The 23742-nt window shown below is 34.7% G+C and overlaps 1 protein-coding gene across 1 annotated transcript in view; it reads left to right on the plus strand.

Annotated features, from left to right (window-relative positions):
- LOC106673577 (titin) overlaps positions 1–23742 on the plus strand; it is a 151636-nt gene that overhangs the window by 121660 nt on the left and 6234 nt on the right. The window contains exons 91-102 of the mRNA XM_024225167.1: positions 1105–8040; positions 8228–8374; positions 12164–17020; positions 19384–19431; positions 19523–19636; positions 19698–19850; positions 20014–20186; positions 20249–20439; positions 20507–20822; positions 20885–21170; positions 22937–23063; positions 23132–23311. Of these exons, the coding sequence (XP_024080935.1) occupies positions 1105–8040; positions 8228–8374; positions 12164–17020; positions 19384–19431; positions 19523–19636; positions 19698–19850; positions 20014–20186; positions 20249–20439; positions 20507–20822; positions 20885–21170; positions 22937–23063; positions 23132–23311 (13528 nt within the window). The remainder of the gene's footprint in view (positions 1–1104; positions 8041–8227; positions 8375–12163; positions 17021–19383; positions 19432–19522; positions 19637–19697; positions 19851–20013; positions 20187–20248; positions 20440–20506; positions 20823–20884; positions 21171–22936; positions 23064–23131; positions 23312–23742) is intronic.

Consider the following 23742-nt stretch of genomic DNA (forward strand, 5'->3'; position numbering starts at 1 on the left):
TTTAAAAAACTATATACAATGATTATAATTGTTATTTTATGTCATTTTCATATATAAATATATGTATTTTTATTGTATTATGTATAATTAATTATAATAATACTAACATTAACCCTGAGCACGGAAAAACTTATAAGCATGGTTTGGAAAAAAATAAAATAAAAATAAGTAAGAAAGAAAACAATAATAAAATTGCTGTAGTTTTAAGGCTATAAAAAGTAAGATGCTTAATAACGTTGCTTCTAGCTTTTACTTCTACAATTGCTTCCAACCGCAAAAATGGTACAACCAGAATTTGATATATGTATTTGTGTCTTCAAAATGTCTTCCTAGCTAATGACCATACATCTTGAAGTACAACCTTCAGCTTAATTTTTGGCAGTTGTTTTTTAACTTAATATCAAAAGATGGTGAGTTGCCTCCCAACAGTTTACCACCATGCTTGGCAAATATTTATGAGGTAGTTATGGTACTTTTTAAATTTAATTTGGATGGTATTTTTATTTATTTTATTTTATATCAAAATGCATGGTTTTATGGTTTCAAGTAGTCTTCTCCGTTAACTCTTCTGCTTCTTGGTATGTATCGCTTAATGAAGCAAAGCACTTAAAACATAGTTGCACATTAAACAAAGCTACAATTACATAACCTTTATGGATCGCAATTATTTTGCTCAATACAAGCCATGATTTTACAAAGTAGATGCAGTAATAAACATAACAATGCATAGAACTGCTACAGCACGGCAATGCAATTAAACAACAATAATTAATCAAACAAAAAATTTTAACAGTTTAAAATTGTTCAAAGACATTAGTTCCTATGATGTTTTTAAAGTATATATATATAAACAAAGTGAAAAAATAAGAGAATCACTCCCATCATACCAGAAAAAATATATTCACAAAGTGTTTCATACTTTGTTCCTCACTATTGTTTGTCTTCACTTTGATTGTACTTTGATTTTATATACGATTGATATATTTTCTGATAAATGTAAACAGGGACTGATGTCTTTTATATTAAGTGTAATACAACAACACTAGTGGATGTTTAGCATGTGTCCTTATTACCAAAATACTTACCCTTTCGATTGATTCACAGAAATCGTTGAGGAGGTGGAAGTGATTAAAAGAAGGCGTGGTGAAATCAAGAAGAAACCAAAACAAGAAGACGAAGAAGTAACCATTACTGAGGTCACAGATGATTCTGGACCGGTAACTGTAAAAGAAAGTGAAATAATAATTACTGAAACAGAAGAGAAAAAGAAAGAGGATGAAATTGTCGATGTAAAAACATCAAAGGTTAAAGAAAAGAAAACTAAAATAAAAGAGAAAACAGAGGAAGAAGAAATTATCGATGTGGAAGAGAAAAGTCATAAAAAAATTAAAAAAGTATTAAAACCTCTCAAACCTAAAATAGACGAAACAAGAGATGATGAAGAAATACAACAATTTGAAGTCTATTCGGACCAACCGATGAAGAGTTTGCCTTTTATGACTCCAAAACAAGTCAGCGAATCCACCCCTCAAGACAGTTCATCTTTACTAGAAGTCACACCAAAATCTGGAGAACATGCAAATGTTTCTGTTATACCGCACACCGTCATTTCCAGCGTTCTGACTATGACTGAGGAGAAAGAAGCAGAGTCAGTGAAACCTGGCAAACTTGATAAAGTGCAAGCGGTAAAAGTAATAGACACTGTAGAACCATTTTCAGTGTCAGAAGTAAGAGTTCACTCCAGTATTGAAGAATTCACTGAAAAATTCAAGCCGAAACCACAAGAGGTCACAACTAAATATGTTCCTCAGGAAAGCATTCAAGTCAGTGAAACGTCTGTTGAACAGACTGTCAAAGAGACAAAACACGTTACAGAAAAATCAAATAATGCCAGCATTTGTTTAGAAACCCATGAAGCGATGACTGTTTTAGAAACCAGCACATCAATCAAGGAAGAAGAAATCATTCCTGAGAAATTTCCAGCCACGGCAGTTGCCGGAACTGGTATAATTCCACAAGAAGGGTTAACCATAACAGAAATTAATCAAGGAATAAGGGAAGAGAAATTAAGTGATATGGTCAAACCTGTACCAGTAAAACCAAAAGTTGATGTGTCTTCGACTGAGTCTTTAGTAGTTAGTGAAGTATTTGCTGAAACTAAACCAAGCAAATACTTCCCTGAACTTATAGTTCCTACTGAAACTGCAAGCCAAACATATATTCAGCAGCACACCGCTTTGACTCAACAGATGACACTTCCAGAAAAAGAAGGGGAATATGTACCAAGCAAGCTCCCGCCTGGCCAAAAAGCAGGCTTAGGATTAACTCCTGAGGATTCAATAACCATATCTGAGCAGCAGGTTCATGAAAAGGAAGATGAACTACAACCAATTAAAATGCCTGAATGCACATCAGCCACGGAAGAAATAACTACAAAAGAGGGTCTTATTGTTTCAACAGTTCAGCATCAGGATAATGAAACATTCTTAAAAATTAATATCTTTGAGAGGAAAAAAGCTGATGTAGATTTCTCAAATAAAGAATCACTAATCACAGTCGAAACCACTCCAGCAGAAACTGAAGCTGCATTTGAAAGTGAAAAAGTCCCAACTTATAAGTCAGCAGAAAAAAGTATATCAACTTTAGAGACTTCAAGTGTCTCCGAAACTACTGTCCAAGAATCAACAGGAAGTTTTACTCCTAAAAAGACTCCAACAGCATCATATGCTGAACCTTCTATCAAACCATCAGAACCGCTTATCGTTACAGAAACAAATATTCAACAAACACCTTCAGAATTCACAGATAGTCTCAAATATAAAACTGACGGGGCCAAAACAACAGTTCAAACTGTTGAAGCCAAACAGGTGTCTACAGTTCTTTTGCAAGACAGTGAAACCCCAATGAAGACTCAAGATATGCCTGAAAAATTGATTGTAGGTGAAACGACTACTGACAGATTGACCAAACAAGGTGTAGTAATCAGTGAAACTGAAACTGTCGAGAAAGAGGGTGTGCACAAAGAATTTTCTCTTCCAGCCTTTCATAGTGGTAAGACAGTTCCAACACATCCACTTCAGTCTCTTGTTGTTGAACAGACGCTCATTGAAGGAAGGACTGAAGACATAGCTGAAGAGAAACCTGTTGAAACAGTGGCCAACTTAAGTCAAAATGTTTACCAAGAGACAGTATCTCAAATTGTCATATGCAGTGAAAGTACAACTAGTGAAAAAGAACAATTAAAATTGGAAACCAAAAATGCCAATGTAAGTGTATTGGAAAAAGAAAGCATTGCTGTTACTGAAGTCTTTCCTGACAGTAAGACATATGACTACAAATCTGAAGAATTACCAAGCACTACTACAGCTTCTTCATCAGTAACCGGTCAAACTATAGCTACACAATCAGAAACATTGGTAGAGCAGAGTACAGCACCACTTTCTGAAGTTAAACCTAAAATGAGTACTGCTAAAACTGGGCACGCTCCATTGGAAGGTGTTAGTGTATATTCAATGCAAACGGGAGAATCTGAATCACAATTGACAAAAGATATAATACCAGATGCAAAAAAAGCAAATGTCAAATTACCCGATGAAGTATCAAGTATTGCTGTTCAAGAGGTTTTGAGTCATGACAAAGAAACAGAACTTAAACCACTCGAATCAGTTGCTACAAATGCCCAAACGACTTTCTTATCAGGTCATAAAATTGCAACTCAGTCAGAAACAATAACAAGTCTAAAAGAGGAAGAAATAAAACCAACAGAACTTGATACAAAAAAGGCTAAAGTGGGTAGCACTCCTTTCCAAGAAGTATCAGTAACTGAAACTAACGTAACTGAAGTAGAGCATAAATTTGATGAAAAGCCAGCACACAATGTTCAATGTGCAGATGTTTCCTTAATTCCTAAAGAAGGTATATCAATAACGGAAGTTTTTGCTGAAGATAAGGAGAACGTTTATAGAAGTCAAGACAAACCTGAAGAGAAAAGTGCTGCATTTGATTTTATAAGTCAACAGGTGGTACAGAAAGAAGAAGTGGTTGTTGGTATTGAACCGGGAAAGTTTACAAGAATATCTCCAACAAAAGAGCAAGCTGTTTTAGAGCATACTGTAATCCAATGTGCCGTGTCACAAGAGCAACAACTTGGAGAAATAGAAAGTGATTTCAATGCTCCTGTAAAGCCCAATGAAAAGTTAGCAAAGATGGTGTTTGAACAAGGAGACTACTTAAAAATTACTGAAGTGAATCCAATGGATAAAGAGAGGGTTCTTGAAGAGGAGGTGCACCCTTCAGAGGTTTTTGCAACTCCCAATGTCAAATCTCACACTGTAGCATCAAAGAAAGAGATCCTTTTAGATACAGCAGTTGGAAAATTGTCTGATTTCAAACCAGAGTTGACCTCTGTTACTGAAAGTCATATAGTTCCTCAAGAGACGCATAAAATAGCGACAAAAAGTGAAATAATGACTGAAACTACTACTGATAAATTTATAGAACAAAAACCGACTGTTGCTTCAGCACATATTGACCAGGTACCATTTGAAAGTTTCGTTACTTCAGAAGTGTCTGTCATAGACAAAGAAGGAGAAGTATCAGAATTAGTAATTCCAGAAAGAAAGTGTGCTATTCCAGATGTTGTGTCTCACCATGTCGTGGAAATAGTCCAAACTTTCTCTGAAAGCTCTACAGGTGATATTGTAACTCACACATCAAAAAGGACAACTGCTTACAGCTCTCATATTCCTTATGAAACATACATTGAACAAGAGCCGATAATTCAAGAAAGCGAAGAAGAATTCCAAACCACATCGACATCTAAAAAGAGTGCAGGAGTTGGTTTTGAAGAAGGGAGATCTATCACAATAACAGAAGTGGAAACCGGTGAAGGTGAAACTCCTTATATGGTTGAAGAAGCCCCAGAAACTCATTCTGCAAGACCTGATATTTTGCAAGGCAAGGAAGTAGCCCAACAAAATGTAACTATAACTGAGATTGGGATTGAACCTCTAGATTCTGCTAAACCTAAAGAGCAGCCAAAGCCATGCCAAGCCAAACGAACAGTAATTAGCCAAGAATCTATCCAACAAATGCAGACGGAAGCAAGAATAGAAACAGAACCGCTGAAGACGGACAAACCAGAAGAAGTATCAGCTACATTAAAACACACAACTCTTAAAAGTGTTCAAGTGTCTCAGGGAATAACACAGGAGCAAGAAGAAACTTTCACAAGTAAATTAAAACCTACAGAAAGAAAAGCAGACGTAGATTTTGAAGATAATCCAGTATTAAGCATTTCTCAAGTATTAACAGAGCATAAAGAAGAAGAGCTGTTAACAAAAGCATTACCAGATGTAGTGAAAGCAAAGCCAGAATTTATTCCAAGAGATGTTGCCCAGCAGAGCCAAGTTGTTTCAACTTTTCAAACAAGTGATTTAATACCAGAAAAACCAAAGGAAATGTTTGCACAAGCTGAACACATTTTACATCAAAGCATTTCACAATCTCAAGTTTTAATAACTGAAAATGAAAATGAATTTCAAGAGAAAGTCTTATTTGATGTTAAAAAAGCGAATGTAGTAACAAGTGTCAATGAAGGTTTAACAGTCGCCCAAACTACAGCAGTTGATGAAGAAGAGGATTTCAGTTCGCGTTTAGGCTCCCTAGACATCCTTTCTCCTACCTGTAAATCCGCTAAACCATCCACACCAATACAACAGCATCTGACTGTCACCTCTCATAACCTGGCTGAAGTCGAAGATGAACTGATTTTGGAAACCACTCCTTCATCAAAACAGATTGAACCCAATTTTAAGGAACAATCGACCAATCTAATTGTCACAGAAGTCCAGCCTGATATTAAAGAGGGTGAGTGTGTGTTTGAAAATGTACAAAACTTGCAGACTGGTACTGTTGATTTTGTGTTAAACACTGCATACAGCAGAGAAGAAGTTGTGTGTGATTTAAATGTACCAAACTTGGAATTGACTCCAAGAATTTTAGGGCAAGCGACAAAATCTCAAAACACTCAAGAGGCAGTTCAAATACAGGCAGATGTATTAATTGAAAAAGAAGGTAAGTTGTCTGAGGAGACAACAGTCGATTCTAAGCAAGCTAATGTAATAATTGATACAATTACTATTCCCAATATACAAATGCAGCATGTAAATGAAACAGAAAAGCCACTGAACATTGAGAAAGTAATCAACAAGATTGCAAAACAAGAATTAATTTTAGCATCATCGACACAAGTCTATCAGACAGAAATACTCGACAGTAGTGGCAAATTAACATCACCAAAAAGAGACACAAAAACTATTGATACCACGTATCTTCCAAATGAAAGTCTAGTAATTACAGAACAACAGTGTGATGAAATCACTGGATCATTTGATGCCCCCAAATTGTTAGACGCAACAAAAGCAACCATTCAAATAACACACGCTCATCCCCTTGCTATTGGAGAAACACAGACACAAGAAACAACCCAAACAATGACTGCAGATCGCAAACCAGTTGAGAAAAATGTACATCCTGAATTTATTGAACATAAATATACATTGCAAGTGGAAGATGTAAAATCAAATTTCACTGTTGGACTGGTAGAAGAAGATACTACACAATTATCGACAGCAATTGAAACATTACCATCAATAGAAGTCCCTATTGTACAACAAGTTTTTCTAGGAGAAAATGTGTCAGATTTATTTGTTGTACCATCTCCAACAGAGTTTAATGCAAATCCTTCTGCTATACCTCGCCAAGTAGCCATCACAGAAGTTCCACAAATTGAAGGGAATACACAAGATATTAAAACAGATTCGGCTAGTCATGAATGGGCATCAGTTGATATTGTGCAAAGTCAGGCAATCAGTAAGGACCAGCCAATAACATTTGAAAACACTGAACAATTCACTAAAGAAGTAGTAACAGAAAGAACTGCCAAAATTAATGTATTGCCGAGGGAGACTGCAATCACACAAGAAACAATAGCAGAACAGAAAACTGGTAAATATGAAGATGATCGGAAACAAAGTGTCTCTTTTCTAACTGAATCAGAACCCATTATAACGCCTTTAAATACTGTAATCACTGAAACTCTTACAACACTAGAACAATTAACAGAAAGAGAAACAAAACTCAAAAAAGAGTTAGCAAAAGCAGTCACTCAGATTGAAGATATTAAACTTGCAGTGAATGAAAGCACCATGATTGTTGAAAGTGAAAAAACTCTAGAACAGAAGGCTGAAGCATTTAAAAGCATACTAGAAAGCAAACTCTCTGAGCCATTAATGGTGGCGAATAAATCAGTTACTATCCCAGAATGTAGCTTAGGGAAAGAAGAAGAATTAATTTTAAATGAACAAAAGGCAGATAAAAGCATAATTACTGCCAATACACTGACAACTGAAAGCATAGTTACAGCAGAAACATTAACACAATACCCCACCGATGATGAACACACTGTAATGACACATCAGGCAAAGCAAAAATTGAGCCCATCCGAAGCGATTTGTACAGAAAATGTTGAAGTAAAAATATCTGTTGGAGATGTTAAAAAAGAATCCATTGAAATTGGAAATGTCAATGTAAAGGTAATTGAGATGAAGACACCATTGATAGAGGAAACCAAGTCAATTGAGTCAACAGAAGAATTAACAATAAGAAAACCAACATCAATCATAAAATCCCCAAATCTCGACGTAGCACAGGGCTTAAATACCGAAGAACAAACCATAATAGAAACCACTGACCACTTATCATCACCCTACTTCGAGGAAAACGCACAAACATTAACGGTAATAGAACCGTTGCCAATTGCAGAACATAAAGAATTATTTACAGTACAAGACAAAATTCAAGATGCGAATGCACCCACAACACTTAAGAAATCAAGAGGAAATGAACAGCCAGACGAAACGACTCTCTCTACACAAACATTGGAAACGGAAAAAACCGTTACATTAAAAGAAACGCCAGAACAAAATGGAAAGAAAATTTCGGAACCAAATAAAATGGACGTGCCAGAAGAAATAACAGGTGAGTTTATAACAAGCAATATTTGTGAGTCCAAAATCTAATGTATATCACAACAGAAACAATAATTTAAGATTATATATAAGAAACAAAATAATGGCATGAGTGTATAAGATGTTTAACTTACAAAACCAGAATATATATGTAAACTTAACATGACATCAATAACTCATTAAAACAAATGTTACAGATGAAGATAAAAGCCATACTGACATAAGAACAACATCAAAAAAAGATACACAAATCACTACACGACAAGCCGAGACAACACAAGATGTAAGGAAAAAATTATCACCAGTAACAATGCAGGATGATGGCAAAGAAACGGAAGAAACAGGTAAGCTTTCTGTGCCATATAAAACAGGAAGATTACCAAAGAAACCTTCGGATCGACCTAAAGAAGGAAACGTCAGTGAAAGGACGGAACCGGTAGAGGAAACTAGGGTAACAACGACGAAAAAGGTAAAGAGAGTCTTGAGACCGAAAAAACCGAGAGACGTTGACGAACCGTCTGAAACGACAGAGGAACTGCCACAACCGGTTCAGGAAAAAGCGGTACCTAGGGAAGACCAACCGGAAGAGGTGACCGTGACGGAAATAGTGACAACCGTAACGGATGACAAGGGTAGAAAGAAAGTGCAGAGACGTCGGGTCGTTAGAAAGGAAAAACCGGACGGAAAGGAAGATGTTACCGTCGTAGATGAAACGCCGTCGGAGGGTGTGGATGTGGAGGAACAGCCCGCTCTCCTTCCGGTGCTTAGATCCATTGAACCATCGTTGGTCGAGGATAAGTTTGATAAAGCGACCGTGACCGAAGTCATCACTGAAACAGTGAAAGACGATACCCTCGTCACCAAGAGAAGGACAAGCATTACCAAAGTGAAAGACGGCAAAACGCAGACCTCGGTCAAAGAGAGTGAAAGGACGGAACCGGTAGAGGAAACTAGGGTAACAACGACGAAAAAGGTAAAGAAAGTCTTGAGACCGAAAAAACCGAGAGACGTTGACGAACCGTCTGAAACGACAGAGGAACTGCCACAACCGGAAACGCAACCAACTGCAAAAGATACACCAGCAGGTACTGTTGAAACAGTGCCAACCCTGGAACAGCCTGAAGAACTGACAAAGCCAGAAGAAGGTGGTTTGTTGGCTGAAATATTGAGAAGAGCGGATGAGAAATCTCGAAAAGTAACAAAACCAGATATTGATGAGTCCAAAAAAATGAAGACTAAATTAGTTAAGAAGACTACCAAAAAACCTGTTGTACAGAAATCCGAACAGCCACAGGATATGACAGGTGTTGTACCCCAATTAGATGAAGAAAAACTTGAACAAATTTCTGAGGATAAAAAAGTGAAAGAGCCAACCCATATTCTGGTTGAGGATACTAAAGTAGTAGAGGACCGAAAACCAGATGAAAGTCCCCAAACAGAGGTAAAAGATATTCCTAAAGAACCGCAGTCAAAAGTTGAAGAACCTGAACAGTCAATTCCGGAAGAAGGTGTTTTGTTTGCTGGTGAAGAAGTACCATATGTTCCTGATAAAGAAAAGAAGGAGAAGAAACGAAAAACTGTTATTAAACCACACAAAATGCCTGCTGAAAACGAACAAGGAGAGGAGCAAGAAGGACCTAAGAAAGAACTTGAGAAACTGCCGTCAGCAGTTGAAGAACCTGAAGAGTCAACACCAGATGAAGGTGGTTTGTTGGCTGGTGAAGAAGTACCGTATGTTCCTGATAAAGAAAAGAAGGAGAAGAAACGAAAAACTGTTATTAAACCTCGCAAAAAGCCTGCTCAAAAAGAACAAGAAGATGTGCCAGAAGAACCAAAGAAAGAACATGAGAAACTGCCGTCAGCAGTTGAAGAACCTGAAGAGTCAACACCAGATGAAGGTGGTTTATTGGCTGGTGAAGAAGTACCGTATATTCCTGATAAAGAAAAGAAGGAGAAGCAAAGAAAAAGTGTTATTAAAACTCATGAAAAGCCTGCTGAAAAAGATCGTGAGGAGTCTGAAGTACCTATGACTAACCTTGAAAATCCTGAAGAATTTCATAAAATAGAAAAACCGAAAAAAATTGTGGAAAGTAGTATTAAAAAGGGAGAAGTAAAACAAGTGCAGCCTAAAAAACTGAAAGTAGAAGAGCTAAAACCTGAACAGCCCTTTTCAATTAAACTTAAAAAAGTTAAAATACCTGAAAAGAAAGAAGAAAAGCCAAAGGCAGAATTACCAAAATTTTTACTCAAAAGCAGAATACAAAGAATAAATTACCCACCTGGTATGCTTTCATTGAAAATTACTGAACTTGTACCTCCCATTTTAGATAATGGAATATTGTCTAGAAACTATAAAGAAGCTGAAGAAGTTGTGAAACGTAAATCAGTAAAGAAAAAGTTACCTAAAAAACCAGATGTCACATTAGAGACCTATGAACCAACTGACATTCCTAAACCTGAAAAAGAAGAAGAAGCTACTGTACTTGTAAAGAAACCAGTGGAGAAGCCAACACCAGAGCACAAGGATGATGAACCTGTAAAAATCGTTCTTGGAAAGGGTAAACTTCCCAATGAAGTTTCACAGGATGAAACTGTCACATTGAAAAAAGTAAAACCGAAAAAAGATGATGAACCTGATAGCTCGGAGACAAAGAAAAAGCCTAAAGAAAAAGCAGTTGAAGTTGTAAAACCAGTGAAGGAAGACAGTGACACACAACTACGTCCTATTGAAGATATCACATTCCCTGAAGAGCCTGAGAAAGAAGAGAAACAACCAGTTGCTCCTAGTGAAGAGAAGAAAGAAGCTCCAGAGGAAAAGCCTAAAAAGAAATCTAAACCAAAACCTGAATCCGTTAAACAACCTTCTCCGGAACGATCACTAGTTTTAGGAAAAGGCAAAACACTGGATTCGGTCCCAGAAGAAGATGTTAAATTTAAAATACCCATCAGAGATAAACCTGAAGAGGAACCGGAAACGATCAAACTAAAACCTTTTGTTAAGAAAATACCATCTGAAGAGAAGCCAGATAAAGAAACAGAATTTTGTGGAGAAATCCCTCAATCAAAATCCCCTACAGAAAAGACTGTCAAAAAACTGGAAAAAGTAAAAGTAAAAAAAGTGAAAAAGAAGAAAGACTCACCAGCAGAGACCTCAGAGAAAGATATGCCGGATGAAGAGGTTGAGGAGAAACCAACACCAGAAGAAGAAAAACAAGAGGAGCCAAAACCAGTTGAAATACCTCTTCCATTGGTTGAAGAACCTAAACCTGAGAAAAAGGTTACTCAAATAACTGAGGTTACTTTACCAAAATATGAACTACCTGGAGACTTTGAAAAGCCTGAAAAAGTTAGTGAGCATACAATAATTTCACAAAAGCCAGATGAGAAACCGAAACCATTGGTTCAAGATGATAAACCTGTAGAATTTATTATTGATGAGGGTAAAATTTCACACGATGTTATTCATAATGAAACAGTTACTTTGAAAAAGGCCCAGGCCCTAAAAGGTAAAATAGATGATAGTTCTGATATTGTAGTACTTAAAAAATTGCCACAGAAAGAGTTAAGTAAAAAAGAATTATCGGACATAAAAATTCAATCAGAGACAAAGGCCTTAACGAGAGTTCCATTAACCAAAAAAGGTGAGAGTGCAGAAAACTATCCTTCAAATAAGGTAAGTCTCACAAACATCCCGCAAGACAACTATGAACATCTTGATGATGCAAACCTGATTGAACATAAATCAAAAAGTCCAACACAAACCACAAACATAAGCAAACAATATGAAATTATTTCTGGAAGCTTGGAAGAACCTGTGGAAATGACAAATATTGAAACGTCACATCCATATTTTACAAAAGAGTCAAAAACATCACATGAAGTTCCACAAACTACTCTGCAATCTACTCAACAAACCATGAAATTAGAACAGTCTTCTGAAGATATGGAGGATACATACATGCCTCAAACAATTCCAAAACAACAGGAGGCACTTCTAACAACAGATATTACAGTAACAACAAAAGAAGACCAATTTTCACATGAAAAAATATCACACGAACAAGCAGGTATATTACACACAGATGCCTTCAAACATTTGACTGAGACTGATGTGGATTCTAAAATGTTCACAGGTCCAACACAGAGAAAGGAGAAAATTGACAAAGATAGTACAAAAGAACCGCAATGTGAGTTAGTTGTCAGTAAGCCTGAGCAGAGAGATTTTCCAAAAACTGAAGAACCAATGAAAACAACTGAAGAGGCTGTGAAAACAACTGAAGAGGATGTGAAAACAACTGAAGAGCCAATGAAAACAACCGAAGTGGAACAACCTGAAATAAAAGAAAAGCTTCCCAAAAAAATGAAGAAGAAAAGAGCACCTGAAAAGAAGGAGGAAGAAGTTTTGGAGCCAGAAGAACCAAAAGAAATTATAGAAAAAATTGAAGAGAGTCCTAAAAAGCCTGAAGAAGAACTACACAAGCCAGAAAAGGTTAAACTGACCCCAATGAAAATTGAAAGGAAAGAAACCAAGCCCCAAAAAATAAAAGTCAATGAAGAAAAAGAAAAGCAACCACTTTTTGCAACAATAAAATTAAGAAAAGCCTCTACAATACCCAAGAAAGAAGAGGAACCAAAAGAAATCCCTAAAGTTTTACTTAAAAGTAGAATTAAAAAAATTGAATATCCTCCAATGATTAAACATCAAATAATAACAGAACTTTCGCCAGTACAAGTTGATAGTGGAATTCTTTCTCGAAACTATGAAGAATCTTTAAAAATAAAGAAGAAAAAAGTGAAGAAAGTAAAATTACCAGATATTGAAAAAACTGAATTAGAAAAATATGTCCCATATGAAGAAGAACAACCTCATGAAGCCACACAATCAGAAGATATCAAGCCAGAAAAACAAGTAAAAATGCCAGTTGAGGAAAAAGAAGAACCAATGATCAAAATACAAAAAGGTAAAGGGAAAATACCTCAAGAAGAAGAAAAACATGAAACAGTAGCTTTGAAAAAAATACCTAAGAAACCTCAAGAAGTGACTGAAGAAGAAGAAAAGAAACCTGTAAAACTTAAACCTGAGTTAGATAAAAAACCATCAGAAGAAAAAGATCAAACATTCAAATTGAAACCAATCAAGCCAATTAGTACAGGAGAGCCAACAGATGTAGAGAAACAAGTCATTGTCCCTGAAAAAGCTCCTGAAGAACCAGAACCAGAAGAAAAAACAAAAGTGATGAAGAAACCAAAAGAAACCAAACCAACTGATATACTTGAGCAAAAAACTATTGTACTTGGGAAAGGAAAGCCGAAAGAACCAGAGCCAGAGCAAGAAATTACACTTAAAAAGAAACAAGGCCCTAAACATCCTGAAGAACCAGAAACTATTAAACTAAAGCCATTTGAAAAAGAAAAACCAACTCCAGACCTTGAAGAAAAAGAAATTTCCCTTGGTAAACCAAAACCTATGGACATAGAACGGCCTGAGGAAGAAGTGGAAAAAGTAGAATTCTCAGTAGATGTCAAACAAAAGAAGAAAAAGAAACAGCCAACCCAACCATTAAAAGATGATACTAAATCAGAAGAAGAAAAAAAACCTGAAGAAACACAGCCAACAGAAAAAGATTTACCAGCAGGTACTGTTGAAACAGTGCCAACACTGGAACAGCCTGAAGAATTGACAAAGCCAGAAGAAGGTGGTTTGTTGGCTGAAATATTGAGAAAAGTTGATGCGAAAACTCCAAAAGTAGAGAAACCAGAAATCGATGAGCCCAAAAAGAAGAAAACTAAATTAGTTAAGAAGACTACCAAACAACCTGTTGAAGAGAAACACAAACAGCCACAGGATATGACATGTGATGTACCCAAATTAGATGAAGAAAAACCTGAACAAATTTCTGAGGATAAAAAAGTGAAAGAGCCAACAGATATTCTGGTTGATGATACTAAAGCAGTAGAGGAACAAAAACCAGATGAAATGCCACAACCCGAGGTAAAAGATATTCCTAAAGAACCACAGTCAACAGTTGAAGAACCTGAAGAGTCAACACCAGATGAAGGTGGTTTGTTGGCTGGTGAAGAAGTACAGTATGTTCCTGATAAAGAAAAGAAGGAAAAGAAAAGAAGAACTGTTACTAAACCTCACAAAAAGCCTGCTGACAAAGAACAAGAAGAAGAGCCAGAAGAACCAAAGAAAGAACTTGAGAAACCAGAAGAAATTCCCAAACCAGAAAAACCTAAAAAATTGGTGAAAAGTACTATTGAAAAGGTAGAAGTAAAACAAGTGCAACCTAAAAAACTGAAAGTAGAAGAACTAAAACCTGAACAGCCCTTTTCAATTAAACTTAAAAAAGTTAAAATACCTGAAAAGAAAGTAGAAAAGCCAAAAGCAGAATTACCAAAATTTTTACTCAAAAGCAGAATGCAAAGAANAGAGGAGCCAAAACCAGTTGAAATACCTCTTCCATTGGTTGAAGAACCTATACCAGTTCCCGAAGAACCTGAAAAACCTGAAAAACCAAAAGATAAACCTAAGCTGGTGCCACAAAAAATTGAAAGGAAAGAGGTCAAACCTAGTAAAATCAAGATGCAAGAAATTACCCCTGAACAACCATTATTCACAACAGTAAAACTAAGGAAATCATCTGCCACTCCAAAACCTGAGGTTAAACCAAAAGAACCAAAGCGTCTTCTTCTTAAAAGTCGTATTACTAGAATTAATTATCCTCCAGAAGAGCTTAAAGCAGTTTTTACAGATCTTCCGAAGGTAACTCTGGATCAGGGTGTACTTTCCAGAAACGCCAAAGAAGCTATCAAGGTTATTAAAACTAAAGTGAAAAAACCTAAACTTCCTGAAAAGGAAGAAACAGTTTTGGAAAAATATGAGCCGTATGTGGAAGAAAAAGAACCTTGTGAGGAAACACCTGAAAAGGTAGTTAAACCACGTCCCAGGCCATCTGTGTCTGTTCCTGAACCAGAAGAAACAGTAAAGTTGAAATTAGGAAAAGGCAAATTAGAAGAGGTAGTTTCCGAGCCTGAACAGATAAAATTACGGAAAGTTACACCAAAACCTCAAGAGGAAGAAGAAGTCACAATAAAACCCAAGCCAAAGGAAGTAACAGAAAAACAACCCGAGAAAGTGCCTAAACCAATAAAACCTACTGAAGAATTGAAACCACTGGAAGAATTCAAATTTGATGACATACCAATTGAAAAACCTGAAAAACCAAATGTTGATCAAGAGGTAAAAGAAAAATCTTTAGAAGAACCAAAACCTAAACTAAAGAAACCTAAGGAAAAGATGCCTGAGGAACCTACAGAAGAAAAAAAGATAATTCTTGGTAAAGGTAAGCCTCAGCCTGAGGATGAACCTAAAGACATAACTTTAAGAAAGCCAAAGCCTAAGGATTTAGAGAAACCAGAACCAGAAGAAGTTGTACTCAAGCCATTTGTTAAAGAAAAACCAGAAGATGAGAAGCCTGAAGAGGTGGTGGCAGAACTATCTTTGCCTAAACTCAAAGAAAAGCCACAAGAAGAAGAGCCTGAAAAGATTTCTATAAAAAAGAAAGTACCTAAGAAAAAGTCTCCTGGGGAAGAAGAAGAAATACCAACCACCATAACACTGAGGAAGCCTAGCAAACCTAGTTTGGAAGAAAATGTCGAAACTGAAGTGGTTCTTAAAAAAGTTGAGGAAATTTATACAGAAGAAGAAGCTTCAGACAGTATCACACTAAAAAAGAAAGCACCTAAACCAAAACCTGTCCTAATAGAAGAGGCAGAAGCAGAAATAGTTATAAAAACAGAAGAACCATCAAAAGAAATTGTAGAAACATCCTCAGAAGTTGTAACTCTTAAAAAGAAAAAGCCAAAAGAACGTAAGCCCGAAGAAGAAACGATGTTAAAAGTCATATTTACACAAAAACCAGAAGAGGTTTCTCAGCCGGAAGAAGAAGTTACATTGAAAAAAGTTGCACCAGTAGAAGATATTACTGAAGAATTTACGTTAACTAAAACTCTCAAAAAGCCAGTAAAAGAAAGTGATATAAATGAAGAAATAACGATAAGTAAATTAAAACCAGCTGTCAAAGAAGAAGTAACAAGTGAGGCTGTAGTAATTAAACCAAAAACACCAAAAAAGAAATTTTCAGTATCTGAAGAAAGTGAGGAGCTTACAATCCAAAAAACTGAAACCGTAGAGCCTGAAGAAGCACAATTTGTTTTAAAGAAACCTAAAAGGCCAAGTATACAAGAGGAAAGCTCACAAGCAATAACTCTAAAAAAACCTAAAAAGCCTCAAGTGCAAGAGGAAGAAATTGTTGAGTCTGTAACATATGTTCCAAAGAAAGAAAAACACAAAGAAGAAGTAGAACAAGAATTTAAAATCAGGTTAGGCACATATGAAGAGGAGGAAGTAGAAATGACAGGGAAAGTAAAGTTACCCAGAAAAAAGAAGCTTTCCTTTGCCGAGGAAGCAAGTTCTGAAACTATTTTCATTCAAAAAGAAGAAGAAGAAGAAAAAGAAGAAGTCCAGCTGCCAGTTAAAAGAAAACCTTCTATGACTCAATACTCAATTGAAGAAGTTAAAGAAGAACAAGTACAAATTGGACTTAAAAAGCCAAAACCTAGAATAACAAAGAAAGAGGAGGTGGAACAAGAATTCAAAGTGAGAATTGGTAGTTATGAGGAAGAGGAAATCGAGATGACTGGGAAAGTTAAACTTCCAAGAAAAAAGAAACCATTATCATTCGAGGAAGAGGCTAGTTCAGAGACAATAATTATCAGGGAAGAGGTTGATGAAGGACCAGAAAGTATACGTTTTCCGCTAAGAAGAAAATCATCTACATCTCAGTACAGTGTCCAAGAGGTTGAGGAAGAAATACAATTGGGCTTAAGAAAACCCCGAAAAGAGTCTATCGTTTATGAGGAAGAATCCCTAGAATTAAAAGTGAAGAGGAAGCCATCAAAACCTACAATACAAAGTTTCCACCAAGGTAAATATTTTTATAATTTTATTTTCAATGGGGGCTTTGCAGTATTACATGCTTCTTTTTTTTTGTCATTCAATAGATATATTGCTATTCATGTATTAAAATATAAAAAAATATTTAAATCCATTCAAATACATCATGATTTGTAGCATCCTGAATTAATTTTGATTTTGAATTAAGTCGTACCGCTGTTCAATATGAAAAGTACTTTTTATTTTGTTACAATGCAAAAAAAATTTTACAGGTAAAATAATTATAGTAAAATTTTAACCTTAAACCTCTGTTGAATGACAATTCGCAATTTACAATGCTTTCTTATACTTTAGCTCAACCAAGTTGCTAAACACCTTAAAAAAATGCTGCCTATTTACAATATAATCCAACTCTTTTTAAAATTTAATTACAAATAATACAGTAGCAACAGTGAGTCATAAAGATAAAACACTTATTTTTCTGCTTTTATTAATGCTTCTATGAATCGAAACATATAAGATTAATCCCTGTTTGTAGTTATTAACTCTCCTATGTAAAGCATCAAAAACCACAGGGCTTCTTTTTTTAGAACTGCTTCTTTCCTCAATTTGCATTTCTTTTTTCACGTATATATCAAAAAACTGAAGTATAAAGTATTTAAGCCTATTTAGAGTATCTCTACATAGAAACTGGGGCAATAGATTTTTTTAAAACTTAATCTGCTGGTAATTTAAAGAAAAACAAAATTATTCACATTTTGCAAACTATGTATTTTGCATTTTTAAGAACATGTAATTCATCTGATATGATATTCGATGATGGTTCTGGGGTGGTTTAATTTTATTGAGTGATAAGAATTCAATCCTTTAGCACTTAAACGTTCCTCTATTGTACCATTCTCTACTAATGAATTTCTTGACAAATGTCTGTTTCTTTTATGAAGTAAAGAATTCTTATCACAGGAATGGTATCAAGATTGTTTTATGTTTCTTCTAGACATAATCAACATTGGTCTTTTTTGGATTTGATATTTAACTGGAGTATGACAGATAAATATGCTGGTTAGAGTTTTTAATTCCTTTCTGATAAAATCTTTTTGCTTGCCTCATGCTTGGACTTTTCTCCTAGCATTTATTATTTTTGTTACTTACCCAAGATTCCAGTTCTCTTTTAATGTGGCTGTAGTTTATTATTTGGGTTTGGGCCTGTTGGTTGTTCAGAACCTTCTTTTTTAAGCATGTATATCTGCTACCTCATTGCTTCAATTCCCTCATGACCCACTGTCGGGCTATTTGAAGATCCCAATTTTTCGAGGGTATTAAGGCAGCTTCAGATAAGTTTTGAGGCAATTTTGTAGGTTTAGAGAGCCTTTAGAACTGCCAGATCGCCTGAAAGATTAATTATACAGGAAGAAATCTCTTAAAGAATAATTTCAGTTGCACCTTTGAGATGTTTTTGGCTCACAGGTTTGTATGGTTACCTGTCAGCCTGAAAGGCTCAAAATTAGGCCTGTTTTTCTTTAGGATTGCACATGAGAATAAGGTTGACTCAACTTGTAAATCAAAAATTAACGAGTGTAAAGTCCAGCTTCTTGGAAGCAGAAATTCAGAAATTTTTCTGTTTCACATAAGGTCAAATTCCGTTCGATCAGCTCATTAACTAAGTCTGACTAAGTTTTCGATGAGATTTTTGACCTTCACTTTAGAATGCTTTAAACACCATGAGTTGTGAAAGGAAACTAACTTCATTTTTCATACTATTTAAGAAGGAAAAATCCTACTGCATTTTTAAAATAATATCTACTTAATTTAGCTCTCATTGTATAGATGGAAAAAGTCATGAATGCCTTGCAAAAAATGTGTACATCATCAATAGTTATCGTTAAGACAATAATCTTGGTATTAGGAGAGTTAAAACTATGGCAGCAACTTTTGCTTTAGTTATGTAACATTAAACAGCTCTTATCTATTTTAAATGCTGTAGTTATTATATTATATAATTATTTATTTTTCTGCTTAGCTTTAGCTTTTTTTACTGCTTATTTTTCTACATTATATTTCTTCGTAAGTATTTAGTTATGTACTAACTGCATTTTCTGAAGATAGAACAAATTTTATATATTATCTAGATATTTTTAACTGGTAATTGTTGTTAAATTAACATATCTAACATTCAAATTAACCATAATAATAAATAACAAGAAAGGGGGGTTTGTAATCACAAACACATTCTGTTCAATTTTTTATTAAACATTTTTTCTACAAATATTACACACATAGAAACATAAACATCTAAAATTCCCTCTTATAAATTATACACGTAAATTTTCAAAGTAATCTTGAGGGGAAAACATAATAGGAAAAAAACTGACTGCAAATTGCTAATTTTTACAGAAGAAGCATCACTGCAGATTACAAAGATTGTTGAAGAGTCGTCAACTGGTAAATAGTCGAAATTTCATTACTCAATCCAATTAATAAAATATAAATAAACAAACACAAAAAAATAATTAATATTTTTGTTAAACAAAAGGTGACAAGAAGGTGACTGAGATAGTAGGAACACCATTGTTCTCAATCTGTTCGTACATCGCCGAGACAGAAGATGCGCTTAACTTGGTTGAGGGAGAAAAAGTTTTTGTAATTGGTAAGTCCTATTAAAAAAACTTAGTTCAAGCAAGCTTTAATAATTGAAACCATTTTATCAGAGAGCAACAATTCTGATTGGTGGTTCGTTCGCAAAAATCTGACTGACGAGAAAGGCTGGGTGCCTGCCGTTTATCTGAGAGATGAACCATCTTACAAACTCTACGTACAGAAGAAGCTTCATGAAAAAATAGACAAACTTCTGGTCTTTGAAAGTAAATTTCCTCTGCTTAATTATTGTTATGACTATTTCAGTGTGAATAATTATAATAAATTAGGTTTTGAATTAAAATTAATTTCGTCGTGTTTAAACTTCTTTGTGGGATTTTATGTTCATGTAAATATATGTAATAGAAGAACTTTTTGTTTCTTCTTAAGAACCAGGCCCAAGAGAGGATGTTTTTGCACCTAAATTTACTGAAAAGCTGCAACCTGTTTATGCCCCTGATGGAGCCACTGTCCAGTTTGAGTGTAAGGTTGAAGGAAATCCAAGACCTCAAATAACGTGGTTTAGGCAAACTGCAATAATCAAACCTTCAAATGAAATCCAAGTATTAATTTTTATCTAATTATATATTCTAATATAATAATTATTAATAAACACAAATTTTAGATTTACTACGATGATGACAATGTTGCCACATTGATTATAAAAGAAGTTTTTATTGAGGATGCTGGTACTTTTACTTGTGTTGCAAAGAACGCCGCAGGTTTTGCTTCTAGCTCAACAGAGCTCATTATTGAAACACCTTTGTCGAAACATGGATCAGACACAACTGGGCTTTCAAGAAAAAGCCTTTCTAGGTAGAAAATTTAGAAAAAAAATGGTATTGTAACAGCCATCTGAATAATAAATGTGCACACATTTTAGGGAATCGTCATTGGCGGATATTCTCGAAGGAATGCCACCCACCTTCTCTCAAAAGCCGAAGGCAAAGGTTGTTCCTTTAGGCAGTGATGTTGAGATGGAAGTCAGATTGGTTGCTGTCCCGGAGCCAGACGTAATATGGTTTTTTAACGGCAAACCTGTTAAACAAACTTCAAACCTTAAAGTCACATTACAATCTGATATGCATACGTATGTAAGCACTATGAAGATAACTAAGGTAAAACAAGAACAGGAGGGATCATACACGATATTAGCTAAAAATAGAGAAGGGGAAGCCACAGTCGATACGTTTTTAAAGGTTTATAAACAATATCTCGCAATGTTTTGAGCAGTTTAAGACAATTTACAAATTTTGTTCAGATCAAGACCGGGGAGCCGGAAAGCCCAGTGGTTGTTGACAGGCTCAAAGACATCGCAGTTGCCGAGGATGATGGCATCGTACTGACTGCCCGTGTAACAGGAGTGCCTGCTCCAAAAGTGGTGTGGCTGAAAGATGGCAAACCTGTAAAATTAGAAACGTCCACATCAGGGGATGTGTACACAGCAGTAATCCGCAACGCAAAGTTAACAGATGCAGGAAAGTACACTCTTGAAGTGTCCAATCCGCATGGAAAAGCTACCACAACTGCACAAGTCATTGTTCATGGTAAGAAATTAAACTTCTTTTTTTCAATGTGTGAATGTTGCAAATCAATTAATAATTTTGAGTTTTATAAATATTGACCATTTTATAAACATTGGTGATAGATTTTATTTGTACTAAGTACATAGTAAGACATATTTTGCAATAAATGAACAGTGAAAAATACTATATTTTGCAATAAAATATTGACATATTCAGAGGGGTGTGGTTTACACAAATTTTTTAATTTTATTTTTTGGAATGTACTAACTTTACAATTTTCATTTGCAAATAGCCATTTTTTTATTTTATTTTATTTCATTTTTTAAATATATATAAACAGCTTTATTTAAGTTTGATGCTTGTATTTAAATTTCTTGTATAAATTGATATGGATTATATTTTCTATCTTAAAAAGTTGCAATACAAGATAATGCTGTAGACGGTACTCTTTCTCTCCGCTTTTGCATGATTTAGCTAATTAGTTTAACCTGAACTAATTAATGATAAATATTTTAATATCACATGTACTTATATTTGTACTGCTGTTGCCCGTGAGTACACTGATGAAATCTAAAATCATTACCATTGATTTAAAAAAATTGAGTACGTTGTCATCCAACGCCAGAAAGAGATTACTGGATTCGTTTCTACTTCAATTTAAAAAATGCCCAGACCAAGAGCCTTCAGATAGCCTGAGGACTATCTCTCCTGTTTGGGAGAATAGTTATAAAAAAACAAGATCAAACTCAATGAAAGAAATCAAATCTCAGTAAATGACACCCTTAAATGTGTCACCTATTCTCTAATCTGCTACAATTCTGTTCCTCTTCCAGCAACCAATGTCGTCCAATATTTACATTAAAAATAAACTTCCTTGGAATCCCAGACTCGATTCAACGGAATAAAACTGAATCAACGGTATAAACTACCCAAATTAATCACTTGGCAACAAATTGAAACTCATTATACCAACTAAAACCAAATGCCATTCTTCTAAACCAAAAATAAATAGAATTCGCTTAAGAAGGCATAATGAAAAAAAAGACTAACAACCAGAAACTGGATAATAAATCTGAATTAAACATGGCCAATTACTAAAAGAAGACGTTTTTTGGAAAAAGAAAAAAAAAGTTCTAGCCAAGAGACAGTTATATACTAGATTAAAAAATTGTGCAAAATTGGCTACTAATTTTTTCTAACTTGCTTTTACTTAATAAAATCATTAATTTTTACACAAGACTAAAAACAGCAAAGCCTAGAAAATCTGCTAGGTATCAAAACGTAAGAAAAGAGCTTTAGGAAACATAACAGAAGTCTCAGCAATGGTGGGAGTAAAAACAAGCAAATACACAGGGATACATAAACATAGTGTGTTAAAACATACATGTACATTTATTAAAATATAAGTTCTATAAAATGTTTCCGTTGTTTGATTTACATTATTTTACATTATAAGCTTATTGATAGAATCATCTATTATTCTCTGTTTTAAAACAAACTCAGAAATATTAAAATTTGTTTTTTTATTTTTTCATCGGCTTGGCTTGGTTTTCTAACTTTTCAAATATCAACGACAACTAGTTGATTCAGCATGAGCAGTAAATACTACCTCTTTTTTTTCTGTAAGAAGAAAAAAAATTCTTCAAATTCTTAAGGGTTTGTAGACCATTGAAAAACTAAAAATTTATATGTTTATATTTTGTTTGATCGTCCAAATCTTGTAGGTTTATTACAAAAATATATCTTTCACTTAATTTTCAAGTGTAATTTCACTTCTTTTATTTTAGAAAAATATAAACTACAAGCACCACTGTTCATTGAAAGATTTGAAGAAGTTAAAGTACGCGAGAAAGGAACGATTAAATTAAAAGCAAAAGTGGTCGCAAATCCAATTCCTACGGTTACATGGTTCAGGTATGCTTTATATTAAAAAATAAACACCTTGAAGAAAATTATTTATTAAAAATTACATTGGCTTTCAGAAATAACAAAACACTTTTAGCATCACTGAGGATAACTGAAATGTTTGACGGTGAGCAAATATTGCTTGAAATTGTCGACGCTGATTCTGAACAAGATGCAGGCGATTATAAATGCGTCGCTACAAACTCAGCCGGGTCAGCTACTCACGGCGCAAGAGTTGTCGTTGATGTTGCCAAAGTGTAAGTCACAGACTCATTCCACCGATTATATTAAATTACTGCAATTTTTTCTATAAATTTGCTGATGTTATTGTTATCAGACTAGAAAAAAGCAGAGATAGAGTGAATTTGAAATAAATAAAAATATTCAGTTCCTACTCCATTCTTTTGCAGAATACTATCCACTTCATCAGGATTCTGAAACTACTGTTAATGATTTTCTTTAATTTAATTGTTATGCAGAATGGATGGGTGGATTCATTATTTTCAAACACAAAACATTAAAAATATTTTATGTAGATATTAATGTTTTGTGTTAACACAAACGATATATTTGTTTATCGTGTAAATTATTAAAAATTGTTTCAGTGTCCTGATGAAGTGGATATATTCCTTGAAAGCTTGATTAAGGAACTGAGTGTTTTTCTTTCTTACAAATTCACCTTATCGCT

This window comes from Cimex lectularius, unplaced genomic scaffold, assembly GCF_000648675.2.
Source record: "Cimex lectularius strain Harlan isolate CLEC.00 unplaced genomic scaffold, Clec_2.1 scaffold15, whole genome shotgun sequence".
NCBI classification, from domain to species: Eukaryota; Metazoa; Arthropoda; class Insecta; order Hemiptera; family Cimicidae; genus Cimex; species Cimex lectularius.